The sequence below is a fragment of the Caretta caretta genome, chromosome 4 (assembly GCF_965140235.1).
Source record: "Caretta caretta isolate rCarCar2 chromosome 4, rCarCar1.hap1, whole genome shotgun sequence".
In the NCBI taxonomy this organism is placed as follows: Eukaryota; Metazoa; Chordata; order Testudines; family Cheloniidae; genus Caretta; species Caretta caretta.
Window position 1 is genome coordinate 70,474,023 of NC_134209.1, and position 13,479 is coordinate 70,487,501.

At 41.1% G+C, this 13,479-nt stretch overlaps 1 protein-coding gene across 2 annotated transcripts; it reads right to left on the minus strand.

The window, feature by feature from the left end:
- Positions 1-5,682: 5,682 nt before the first annotated feature.
- On the minus strand, positions 5,683-9,758 carry SFRP2 (secreted frizzled related protein 2). Of its 2 annotated transcripts, XM_048847658.2 has the most exons (4): positions 9,063-9,758; positions 8,624-8,767; positions 7,672-7,752; positions 5,683-6,237 (listed from the first exon to the last, which is right to left on the minus strand). In XM_048847658.2, the coding sequence occupies exons 1-4, from the start codon at positions 9,559-9,561 to the stop codon at positions 5,933-5,935; spliced, it is 1,029 nt and encodes a 342-aa protein (XP_048703615.1). In that variant the 5' UTR covers positions 9,562-9,758; the 3' UTR covers positions 5,683-5,932. The 2 variants fall into 2 exon arrangements, with proteins under 2 accessions (XP_048703615.1, XP_048703616.1); XM_048847659.2 differs by lacking the exon at positions 8,624-8,767 and having other exon boundaries at positions 9,063-9,755.
- Positions 9,759-13,479: the final 3,721 nt, after the last annotated feature.

Sequence of the window (13,479 nt, forward strand, 5' to 3'; positions counted from 1 at the left end):
GCAAATGGGATTATTCTGTTCAATATGAAAAGGTTGCAGTTTGGGTGTGCTTATGTAATATTGTAACATCAGAGATATCAGAAGGAAAAAATCCAGCCCATATTAATGCTGTCAGAGCCTCACAGAGCAGGGTCTGCCTCTCCTGGAGCTCTGGCAACAGATGGCCCTGCCCACCTTAAGAACACTTAGGGCAGGTCTAAACAGGAAACTTTTGCAAGTATAACTCTGTTGGTTAGGGATGTGATTACTTTATTTTATTTTTACAACATTTCTATGGCACGTATACCTGTAAAAGTGTATTGGGGAACCAGTATACTCTATACTGGCAAAAGCACTTTCTTTTGCTAGTATAAGCTGTACTTCCAATGGGGCAGTTTATACCATTATCGCTGTATTGGTAAACCCAGAGTAGACAAAAGGGCTCAGTTTCAATTTCCCATTCCCCCAGCCCCCATCTCTCTCTAACCATACCCACCTGCAGCCCAGCCACTTGCAGAGGAGAAGCCTGTTACTTTCTGATGATAGACAGTACAAGAGAAAACTGAGAGAGCGGGCTTCAGAGGGGTAGCCGTGTTAGTCTGGATCTGTAAAAGCGGCAAAGAGTCCTGTGGCACCGTATAGACTAACGGACGTATTGGAGCATGAGCTTTCGTGGGTGAATACCCACTTCGTCGGATGCTGTTTAGGTAGTTTTGAATTGTTCAAGTATCTTTGGTTTTTTGGAACGTGTAGGATTGTTGTGTATGTTCTCTTTCTTTTTCGTACAAAGACAATGAAAATGAGGGAGAGGATATGTGGTGAGGGGGAAGGAACAAGTGAGAGTGAGTGGTGGAGAGGAGGCAATAGTGAATATAGGGGCATGGAATAAATGAGGAATGGGGGAAAAAGGAGCAGGAATGAGTGAAATGGAAAGAGTAGGTGGAATTAGAGGATATACAATAAGAAAGGAAGAGAACAAGAGTGTAAGAGACTTTGCTGATAAGTTTTAAACTTGAGTTTGGGCACTCACTTTTTCACAAATAGGGAAAAATAATCTAGAGGGAACATTAGTCACTATTATGCTTCCCAATGATATAATTGCAACATTGATGTACTACCATGAGCCATTCAGATTGCTGTGGTCTAGTGGTTAGAGCACAGCAATTGGAGGCAAGAGATTTGATTCTTTTCAGAACTCTGTATATGGCTGCTGTGTGACTTTGAGCAAGTTATTTAACCCATCTGGACCTGATTTTCCCGATCAATAAAATTAGGGTGATTATAAAGCACTTTGAGAAACTTGAATGAAAACTGTTTAATAAACGTTAAGTATTATTATTTTCCATAAATTAGTTCATTGCAGTCAACTGGTATTTTAAAATATTTTATGGAAGCAATAACAATGAGACCTCTATACTTGACTACCAAACAATATTCTTTTTAATTAGAAGAGAACAAGTGTCTAGAAAATTACTTTTTCCCTTAAAGCATATGAAAGTGAATCCCTATTTTATTTTGTTTGCAAATAATCCTATTATCTAAGTTAGAAACCTAACAAATCAGCTGAGAAAGCTAATTCTAAACAAATGTATGTGATTCAATGCTGATCAGAAGTTATAGATATGCATGGCCTTTAGCTACTTACTTGAATTTCTTTTTACCTGACATAACCAAAGATGTCCAGTTATAGTCAGACAAAATGATTTTCTAAAATGTAAAAATGATGAAATAGATTAAATTGATTTTTTTGGTAACATCTGGAGAAGATTGTTTCCAAGTTGAGACCTTATAATGCTAATTTTCAACTGAGCTGGATTTTCAATAGCTGGGTTGTACACCCCTGATAATAGGTTTTATAATACAAACACTGAGTAAACCTTTCCTTTTTTGGTGAAGTGAATTATTATTGTTAGGATAACATTAAAATGGCAAGACACATAGTTAAATCAGGGAAATAAATAGGAATTAAATGATCTGAGTGCTATTCTTGACACTGGTCTAAATCCTACATACTTTACTCATGACAGTAATCCCACTGATGTCAATGTGACCCTGAGCAAACAGTCCGACTGACTCAGTGTGACCCTGGGCAAGTGACTTGGTGCTCGCTTGTGCTCCCATTGAAGTCAAAGTTGTTGTTTTCAAAGGGGAAACATGATGGGGACAGTCTTATGGCTATTACGTGAGAGCTTAGTATCAGTGAGAAAACCAGGAGTACGCCTAAACTGTGGACTGAATTGGTTAGGTGTGGTTGTGTATCTTCACTCAATGGAGACTGAACCATGGCTGCAAACTTTTCTAAGTGCTTTCCTCTGCCAATCAGCATAATTTCCACCTTGATCCGCTTCAGCCAGCTGTTCTTCATCCATGAGCTGATCTGGTCTAAGCACTGGATCAGGTTAGTGACAGTGGTCCTATCGTGTTGTGAAGGATAGATAGAGCTGTGTGGCATCTGCTTATTGTTGGGTTTGTACAATGCTGAGTCCACTGTTGGTATTCAAGTAATAATGTCAGGGCACAGAAGGGATACGACCTATTTCATGAGAAGCCCTACACTTTCAGAGGAAACACCATAAGAAAATATCTGCAATGTATGAGCCACTTACTTTTTAAGTTTGTCTGCAAATATTCCTGTGAAGGGCCAGTCCTGCATTGTTGACTTCAATGGAAATATTGAGTATGCAACGAATGCAGGATGGGGCCCCAGGATCTTATCCTGTTCAAAACAAGCTCTGTGCAATAGACAGTAAAAGGTTTAACCTTGTATGCTACAAGATAAAAATCATTCTGAATGCATGAAAAATAATGGGGCTGCTTTTCTAGTTTTCACATTGAAAAACTGATTATTGTGTGGTGTATGCATGTTATTCTGTGTCAGTAATAAAAGACAGGGACTGATCCTGAGAGTCTAATATTCTCACTGCATTCAATAGGAGTACTGGGTGTTCAGGAGCTTTGAGGAATAGGCCCATTCATATTTATATTATTTAAAGATATATGATAAAATATGACCGTGTAATCACATTCCTCTGTAACAGTTTAGAAGAACGGGTGCTAAGATAGTCTCCTAGTTAAGCTCTTAGCTAACCCCAGTGATGTTTTGTTTTTAAAAATCCTATTATGTTTGTTGATATTTCTTGCCTAAGTAAAAGTATTAATATATAAAAATATATATGAAATAGAAGTACTAGCTTTTTGTTTGTTATTTTACCATTTTAATTATTTCTAAGGCCCTTTGGTTTTGGTTTTTACTGATTTTTTACTGAAAATGGCTTAGGTTTTACAAAACCCATTATTTGTTTTTACTAATTTTTTTAGTTTTTGCCCCCCTCCCTACCTGACTCCCTGCCCTGAAATGAAAGATGGCACATACCAAGTGGTTATCTCTCCTTCCGGAGCAAGGTACTAGTCCAGACTCTGGTGGGGAGACGGTTCCTCCACGTAGGGTCCCTGACAGACAGCACAGTGTGGCTGCACCGAACAGGGTAACTGCTGGTGGGTGGCTGTTGCTCTGCAGTGGGGCAGTGAGACTGGCAGGGTGCCAGGTCCCAGAAGTCAAGACTGCTCAACTGCTGCTACGACAGGTCTGCAGGGAGCAGAAGGCACCAGAAACTGACATGTTGGTGGTTGGCATGGACCTGAACTTCCTCAGCTGCTACACCATGGTGATGCAGAATGGCGACATCAAGACCATTGCCAATCAGCACAGCAAAAGTTGCACCCTGTAAGTATGGGCACCCATCACCCCCCTGTCCAGTGAGTACTGGCCTCCTGCCCCACCAGGAACCCCTTCACTCTGCCCCGCAAGTATCAAGCACCCTACCACACCGGGTATTTCCTAGCCCCCACCTATTGCTGCCCTTTTGAGTACTGGCTCCAGTGATAGCCCCTGTGAATAGCTGGGCCCTTCAGTGCTGCCTGAGGGAGGGTTACAACATGCACCCCAAGAGAAGACCCAGGTCACAGAGCTCCGTCTGCTTCTCCTGCCGGACAAAGCCCCCAGTATTAATCCTGATATTTACCTAGAAAACCATGAAGTTAATTTTTTGCACCAATTTTCACCCATTTTTTTAAATGTTAGTAATAAACACTGACAAATTCCTAGGAAATGTTAAATAAAATAAAACCCCAAAACAAAGGGCCTTAATTATTCTGCACTATTAAATTGTTCTAACAGGGATTTTCACGTAGGACTTCCAGTTCCTTTTATACTACTATCAATTGTATGTGTATGAAAATTAACCTTATTCTGATCATTTTAAAATAGATAAGCCATTGTAACTCTACATCGATAAAGAGCAAAGTCTTCCCCTTAGACAAATTTAAAAAGAGTTGGTTTGAATTTTTGGAAATCTTTGACTAATTCCTAAATTAGGAGGAATCTAAGGCAAGTCAACACTTAAAATGTTGCTGTAGCATTGTAATGAAGACACTCTACACTGACGGGAGAGCTCTCTCCCATTGGCTTAGTTAATCCACCTCCCCAAGAGGTGATAGCTATGTCAGTGGAAGAAGCTGTCCCGGTAACATAGTGCTGTCTATGGGGTGGGAGGAGGCAAGTCAGTATAACTACGTTGCTCTGGGTGTGGATTTTTCACAACCCTGAAGGATCTAGTTATATCAGTATAGGTCTGTAGTGTAGACCAGACCTGAGATGCTACTTTCCTTTCCCCTCCCTACCCTCTTTCCTTTCCTTTTCTGTTCTTTTTGTCCTTTTTCTTTGTTCTCTTCTTATTTTTTGGAGGGGAAATAAAAAAATACAATTTTTTTAAAAAAAGAGCGAGACAGCAAAGTCTTCCTAGGAGACATGGTGAAACCATAATTGGCCACCCAAAGGAGCAGCAAAAAAACCTGCTAATCTTAAAATGGTGTTTAAGAGTTACAGAGACATCTTAGAACCGCTATGGGTGGATCTTTAGGTTTGTGTGGAGTCCTATTAATTCAATAAATAACCACTTTAGAGAGCCCAACCCTCATGGATCTAATCATGGGACTGGGCTCTCTAAAGTGGTTATTTATTGACTATTGGAGTTGGGGACTTTGGTGCAAGTTTTGCTGTATTATGACAAAAACCTGTTTGTGGTGGTGATTCTCAATTCTCTCATTTTCAAAACTCGTTGACATAACTCCACCCCCCCCAAAAGGAAGACAATTGGTAAACTGCGATGTAAAGTTTATATACAAGGATATAACGTTTATCTGGAATATTTACAAGGTTGGTTAAAACAATATTTTACAACTCTTTCAGGTTAATCCTTAGGTATATTACAGTTAGGCTACAAATGGTTTAATTTGCAAGTTTAAAAAAGTTAAAAGGTGTATTCAGATCAGTGTACAAAATGTTTTTTTTTTGTTTCGGGGCGCAGGGTCAGAAAACAAAATGTACACATGGTTAACTTACTTGTATTGATGCATATGTACCTCATGCAGCAGTTGTAACGGTCTCCTCTATAGTGTTAAAATAGATGGCATGCCATTTCATACATGGACAAAAATCAGACTCCATGTACAAGGTCAACAAAAGGGGGAAATGTTTGTTGCCATCTCTGAGTGTGTCAGAGAGAAATACACACAAACACAAATGTGTGTATAGAGAAAGGTGGTGATATCAATTGAGCAGCTTTCCCAACATGAAGGAAAAAAGAAAAATTCAGACCAATGTCACATTTGCACTTATTCAAAAATCAAACCAAACAAACTAGCTTTAAGCAAGATATTTTAATACTTCACAAAAATATTCATGATTTTTATTACAGTTTTAATATATTTACAAAATTTGAAGGGGCGGGTTTTCCCCTCCTCTTCATTTTAAACAAACAGCCATCGTCTCCCATGCCTGCTATATCTTGTGGTTCAGAAAGGCTGAAACAAGAAGGTGCAAGAGGCTTGAAGAGCTCAGAACTGGGGCAGCTGGTGTAAGTGACTGGGGTGAAAGTGACTAGAGTAGAAGTGATTAGCATTGCAGTTTGCGGATGCTGCGGGAGAATCGTTTGAATGCCCGCTGCCCTTTCTGCCACCGCTTCACGGAGGTGATCACCAGCTCCCCAGCCTGCCTTTGTCCCATCACTAAATAGGGTGCATTTATGTCATTCATCTCATCACAGGTACACTGCAGGCCACCTTTGAGCCAGAGCACTGTCTTCCTCAGATCCCTCTCTGTCACCCCATTCAGCTTGTAGATGGTTTTGCTCTTTGTTTCAGGGGTGATCTTGGTGTCCCCATTGATGTATGTGATCTCCTTCACTTTTATCTTCAGGGCTAATAGAGAGAGTGGAGCAGGGGGGAGGGAGAAGTGGGATGAGAGAGATTGAGAGATTTTTTTTTTCCCATTAGTGCACATAAAGGGGACCTGGGGAGGGAGGTCTTCTATTGCTAATTAAACTGTCAGGGGCTGACAGAATGGGCAGCAGGTGGCTCATTTTCTAAAGCCACTAAGTGCATGCAAGTCATCTCAGTTTGAATCAACCTTAAGATTTTTTTTCCTTCTTTTCTAAATGCATCTTTTCTTTAGTTTTCCTAATGTTTGCAAACACAGAGAGGGCACATTTTGTACATTGTCTAATGCTGGGTTAAAACCTAGCACATATTTATTCTTACTGAAACCCTAGAATTTGAAAAGGAGGGAGGGGGAAGAATCTAAATCTAATTTGAAATCTGATCTTTTCTGTGGTTGAAAACGTTAAACTTAATTTATTAGTCTGGAGAGGATTTTTAGGTAAACTTGTAAGGAAATGATATTTCACATGTATTGCCGTTTAAAAGAATAGATCACGTGGAAGGAGAACTGACCTAACAGCTGCATTTGATTTGATAAAATAACTAAGGAGAGGGAAATACAAGGCTCTTTAAGGACTTGCACAACATGTTTAGCTCTAAAAGGTTTTATCTGAATACCTCAGGCATTGTTTGCCAGTCCAAAGCCAGGATAAATACAGGCTATATTAATACATTGTCCTCATAATGGCTTTGTTTCTGAGGACACATTTGAATTACTAGATGTTTACAGTACAGGTCCACCTGCAATTATAAATATTGATCTATTATAATAGTCTCTTGAAATAGGCATACTCCAGTTTGTACATTTCCCAATTCTCCCTGTTAAAAGGGCTTTCCTGTCCTCTTCTAACCCAGAATCTTCATGTTTTGTATATATACTTAAGTCTCCACACATCACCTTCTCTGTTAAATCGTATGTAGAAGCTCATTTATAATCTGCAAAGAAAGTCTTTACAAATGTTTGAGACTGGGAATTTGGATCTCTTCCCCTGCACCCCTATATGAAATCCTTCCTCCACTTTTTCCCCTAGACAGTATTTTAGATTACAGATTGCTCTTGTTCATTGTACTACTCCACTTGCCAGAGTCCACTATATAAATGAATATTAAACAGCTTTATTGTTGGTAATTTTGTTGGTTTTTGAGATGAGGAGGAAATTGCAAACAGAAATCTGACTTTGCTAGGATTTAAAAACACTTTTTTTTTTCACTCTGACTAGGATTTGCATGATTGAAGCCTTCTGACACAGTATCTTAGAAGGATTGAGTTTAGTTTGATTTGCAGACAAGGCTAAATCCTGACTGTATCCTTACTCTGGCAGAAATCCCACTGCCTGCTGTGGGAGTTTAACCTGATCATTACAGGAGTGGACCCCAGTCCTGGAATTCTAACCAGAGGGCTCTTTTTCCACTTACCAAAGTCATTTTTGCAAAGGTTTTCCACGATGTCGTTGTCATCTTCGTTCTTGTTTTTGCAGGCATCACAGACCTTTGGTGCTGGAAATGTAAGAAGCAGGTTTGGTTAAAAAAGAACAGCAGGTGGCGTTTGGGAACATTGAAGCGAATTGAGATTTTCTACCAACTGGTATGTGCCCTTTATAGAATGCTCACAGCTGCCTTTATAACTTCTGATTTACCTTTCATTTCCTAGATGACACCAGAACTGATCGCACAGAGATTGTTTCGTTAACATAACCTCTCTAAACGAACTGTTGGGTTTTTTTAAAAATTCTAAGAATAGAGGGATTTTCATTAAAACAGGAATGAACTGTGAGCTGTGAAGTGTGCATATTCTTTCAGCTATGGAAATAATATAGATCACGTTCCGGTCAAAATCCTTCCTTTTTCAAAAAGGAGAGGAAGATTTGTGAAATGCACAGCAGCAAAGAGCCAGGGACTCCAAGTAAAATCACAAAACCACCAAAGTTCCCACTGAAAGCGATAGGAATAAAAGCATTGATTTGTTTATCGCTTGGGTTGGGAAAATGTTCGAAAAATGCAAAACATTTCCAGTGAATTACCCACCTAACCTCAAGAGGATTGGAAAGTCACGCTGCATCATGTCAGAAAAGATTGCTAAGCAACTTTGCAATTGATTTAAGATCTGCCTAGAAGGAAGCAGGGGCTTGAAAAGAAGTTCCTGTTGAATCCCCTGAAAAGGATTAAGGAGCCCCCTTCCCCTCCCACGAGGAACAAAAATCAAGTCAGGCACACCGTGGGGTTTTGTGAAAGGGTATCGAGCGCCCGAGGTTCCCTTCCCAAAGCTACTCCCTCTCACCCGCCCACCCCTTTTATAACTAGGGAAATTCTCCTTTTGCATGATCTTCTCCACCTAATTAAAACCAGCCCCCAAATAAAAAGCGGGTACCAGTGGAAGAGGCTTCCTTCATTCGTAATAACTGTCGATTCATGGACTTTTCACGTGTGAAATTGGTTTGCTGGTCAATCAAAAATCTTGGCATTTTTTCAGTTCCACTCTCTTGCGCTCTCTCTTTAGCAACCCTACAACAAACTGTCATGGTAAATACAGGTGTAAAACAACCTCCTGTAGTTCTTAACTTTGGTCATTGTTTAAAACCTGTTCACGGCGGGAAACAATTCATTTTCGGCGGCTTTAAAAGCTAGTATTCACTCTCCCATAGACCTACAACTGCAACCGAGATGACTCCACAGCCCCTGGCATGTGTTGCAGAGTGTAGGGGATGTTCTGGTTCTTGAGGCATTACAATATGCAGGGAAACCTGTGAACCCCTCACTGAAATAATAATGCCCAAGCTCGAAGGAGGCTGCAGCAGTATCATTCTTACCTTCTCTGGGGGTAGGGAGGACGTGGTCGCTGCTTGCCGGGGGGATGCATAGGTCGTTGTCCTGGGGGAAGCGGCTGCAGTCCAGCATCTCAGGCCAGGGGAAGCCGAAGGCAGACATAACTGGGGCGCAACTGTCCTTCACCTGCTCACAGAGCGAATGGCAAGGCTGAATGGTCTCATCCAGGTCATCGATGCAGACGGGCGCAAAGAGCGAGCACAGGAACTTTCTGGTGTCCGGGTGGCACTGCTTCTGAACTAGAGGGATCCAGGCTCCAGCCTGCTCCAGGACCTCCTGGATCGTTTCATGCCCCAGCAGATTGGGCAGCCTCATGTTCGGGTACTCGATCCCGCGGCACAACAAGAGGGAGGCGGGGATAGGTTTGCAGTTGGACCTCTTGTATGAGAACTCGGGCTGTCCAAAAAGAAAGAGCCCTTTGACGGACCCTACGCAGTGGGAGGCGATAAAGATCAGGAACAGAGACCAGTATCCCTGGTACATGGTTGGTGACTCACGCTCTAAAACGGGGGTGAAAAAAACGCCCCAGCGAGGCTTCCAGTTTCTTACAAAGGCAGAAAACAGGCTCTAGCCCAGAGAGAGAAACTCTCAGCTCCCCTGAGGCTACATGCAGCTTTCCAGGAGGCTCAGGCTCTGACTGTTAGACAGGGGTGGACAAACTGATCAAGATGCTGGGCAAACAAGAGTTTTCTGGATTTTTTTATGCAAATTGTAGGGGCTGGGAGGAGCTTTCTGACAATAATCCGAAAAGGATTGGTCACTACTTTCTTGGTCTGGTTTTCCTTAGGGGATTCTCTTTTGGCAGGCAATCCTTAAAAGAAATGTTACAATGCATGTTTTAAAAAAAACCTCTCTGAACAAAGAGCACAAAAGACGTAAGAGCTCATTGCTCAGGCAAACAGAGAGAGATGTTTTAAGGTTGTGGCTTAGTTTTAGAGGTGAGCTTTGCAGTTCATAAAGCTATTGTAAATAGAACTCTTCCTCTTCTCCTTCAATTGAAGATGCCGGTCCGTTTCCTACTAGTCTCCTTTGCTCAGTTACCACGCTGGGCTGGTGCTTCCTTCTCTAGCGGAACGCATCAGGAGAGACTTGTTTGGTTTCCGTGAGTTTGACCCCAGCTGAGTCTCTTCACCTCTGACCTGTTTCGAATTCATTCGAATGTGGGGCAAGAGGTGTATTTTTTTTTTAAACTGGCATTTGGACTGGATTCGCAGCACTGCACCGAAGTGTAGCTCTTTCACAGTCTTTACTTCCCATGGATCTTATTTTAAGAGGTCCGTTTGGTGATTAGCACACACACAAATCTTAAGGATTCCCCCCCCCCCCCGATGCTTGTTTCAATAAAGAAAAAATCCGCTTTAATTGTGTATATGGAGCATAAAAATCACAATGAAAAATATTAGCTCAAAGACTAAACTAATGGTTAACCGGTCCCAATTCTCATAGCGAACTGGGTAAAAACTGCCGCTTTTGCCTGTACTGCATTAAGTGGCTCCACAGGATTTCAATCTTCAATTTTAAGCGCAGGGATCAATCTTTACTCATTAGTATCACAGAAAAGACTTTTGCATGCTAATATTTTTTTGCCTTATAGTAATTATTATTGCTCATACTTAGGCATTTATAAGCGCCAAAAGCCTCTCTACCCCGTCCAATCTAATGCGCAAATATTACCCAATTAATATAAAATGTGGCTCAATAGTTGCCAGGATTCAGGGGGGAAAACACAAAGTTAAATTAATTTTTACCCGTTCCCACCATATAGTAAGAAAATTCAGCCCCTTTTCAAGAGAAAGTACAGAAGAAAACAAATGAGATGAAGGAAGGGAATCTGTGAATACTTAGTGATCAAACTGGGGAAATAACTGTAGAATGCGGTGTTCCCCTAAAAATGGATGTAATAGGGCAGCTCGGTTCTGAGCTAGGCACCAGGAGCAGTGCCCCTGGTGGTGTGATAAAGTACTGCATGGCTAGTGGTTACACCCTCTCAAGGTTTCTGAAACCTGTTTCTTTCTGTTTTAGTTGCATCCTTTTCTTCTCGCCCAGGTGAAATCATAGGAAATCTTTGCTGCTGATTCTGTTACTTCATGAGCTCCCCTTGCCTTCTTGCCTCCAAGCACGGGAGGTCAGTTCTGTTCATTACATGAAATGCAGATTGAAGTGGTGAGTGGGAAGAAGGTGGGGTGACCTGGTGCCACACAAAATGTCCTTTAGAGATTAAGCCAGGTTGAGGTTTAGTGCCTGTCTTTTACAGCAGGGAGACCTTGACAAAGAAGGCTCTCTTCCCCCACTTTACATCCTAGTCTGAGGTTTATGATAACAGGTCTTTTACCTTCCCACAGCTGCGGTTATACATAGGGAGGCCTCTTTGAATCTGAGCCACTTGCCCCCACTAGGCTGTCACATGTCTATAACTGATCCATACTCCTAAAGAAGGTTTTTTGTTACTGAATCTTTCTTTCAATTAATGCAGAAGGAGCAATCTGAGTCTGGAAATACATAGTTCAAAAGTGGGAGAGAATGCTATAATTTCAGACTTCCTTTCAACCCCCTGCCCTCTAATCAGGCTGTTCTGTTTGCACTCACTTGCGACCAGTAAAGGGCGCTGGGAGAGAATACCCTACTTCCCCTTTCAGCAGAGGAAGGGCACATTACAATTAGTGAGAATTTTGCCATTGACTTCAGAATCAAGCCTGGAGGTTCACCCCCTTTTGTGCTGTCCCCACCTCACTGTTGTATTTCATCAATGAAAAACTGGAACCTCAATCTTTTGCCCAGTTGCAAGAATTAGATTGTCTTTGAAATAGTATTTCTAAAAACTTTGCTGAGAGTAAACTACGAATTGTTCTATAGGGAGAACAAAAAACATATATATCGCTTTCTAACCATCTGTCTTCATCTAGAAACATATTTAAAGGATTGGACATTGCATTGATTTACAAGCGCAAAAACTAATGGAGGAGGCATTGGGATCCCATTCACAACACAGCATCTTTGTCATTTGCAATTGCAAATCTCTGAGATTTAGTAAAATTATTTATGACAACATTGCTATTTGAAGGTACCATTAAATATCTCCTTATAGATGTGGTACTAGACACTTGACTTGGAAATCATGATTGTGGCAGATTACCAATATATCCTGTAATCCAGATACATTTAGCTAGATGAGTGAGGTTTCGGAAATCTTGGGGGTCATTTTCTTTGTTCGTGTTTTGTTAAGCAGAGTGCAAGTAGCATATCTGTAAAGATGCATTATACCATTGTGCATTAGTCACCATGTAACTGAACATGAAGCAAGAGGGCACCTTTTGTATACATTATCTGACCAGGTACTTGATAAAATAGATTTTCCAATGCATTTGTAGAAATCACTGGGAGTTCTGGGTGCTCAGGGACTGCAGGCTGGGTCATATACCTACAGTGTCTCACTATTATATTCCCCCCGCAGAAGATGGGAGTTGCCATACTGGGTCATCTAGTCCAGTGGCCAGTCTCTGAATGTGGCCACACCAGTCCTATCAGAGGAAGGTGCAAGAAACCTCCAATAGGAAGTTATGGAATAATAACAGGGAAAGTTTCTTCCTCACCCCTTCTTGGTTTATATCCTGCAACATGAAGGTTTATATCCCTTCTGAAATGCTTTCTTTAAAAAAGCTATTCTATAACTCTAGATATTCTTGTTATTGATATTAATGTCTATCCTTTTTTGAAATCTACTAAGCTTTTGGCCTCAATAGCATTCTGTGTGGCAATGAGTTCTGCAGACTAATTGTGGTATCTGGATTGAAGGCTTTTTGTCTAGTCTCTGAGAGAGCAGTATAAGATATTTCAGATTCTTTTGTTTCCACAAGTTATGTGATTTCAGGGCTGTGTCCTGCTCCCACTGGAGTCAATAGCAAAACTCATAGTTAGTTCACTGGGAGAGTAGTGACTACATTTGACTAGCTTTACTGATCTCTGATTACTTTGTGTAGTTTTATAATTTAGAGGGCTTCATTTGCCACTGCCTTCCATCTTGTGTTGTCATTTACACTTGTGTAAAGTGGATCTGAAACATGACCAAACCACAATTCTCCTTTCATATGCCCTCTTTTCATAGGTGCAGGCTGTGTAGTCAGTCATTTGCAAGACAGTGGGGAATGAAGCTCAGAGACTGTCTGTGGGTCAAGAGGAGGAGCTATTTCCTAACAAAGAGGATAAAATTGTAGGAGAAGATCCTCTAATCATTGAAGTCAATGAGATTTTTGCCATTCGCTTCAATAGGGGAAGGATGGGGACCATACTGTGCTTTTCAAGGATTAGAGCCTTGACTTTAGATGAGACTTGATAACAGAATAGCATTTTAAAACCAGACTTGGAGAACCAGTCTCCTGTAAATGTGAGATGACCTGAGCACAT

Coding starts and splice junctions, on each gene's coding strand:
- SFRP2 (XM_048847658.2), bottom strand. CDS start 9,561: ATGTACCAGGGATACTGGTCTCTGTTCCTGATCTTTATCGCCTCCCAC. Junction 7,753..8,623: donor GAAGGAAGCCTCTTCCACTG/GTACCCGCTTTT, acceptor TTACATTTCCAG/CACCAAAGGTCTGTGATGCC. Junction 6,238..7,671: donor CCTTTGCAAAAATGACTTTG/GTAAGTGGAAAA, acceptor TCTCTCTATTAG/CCCTGAAGATAAAAGTGAAG.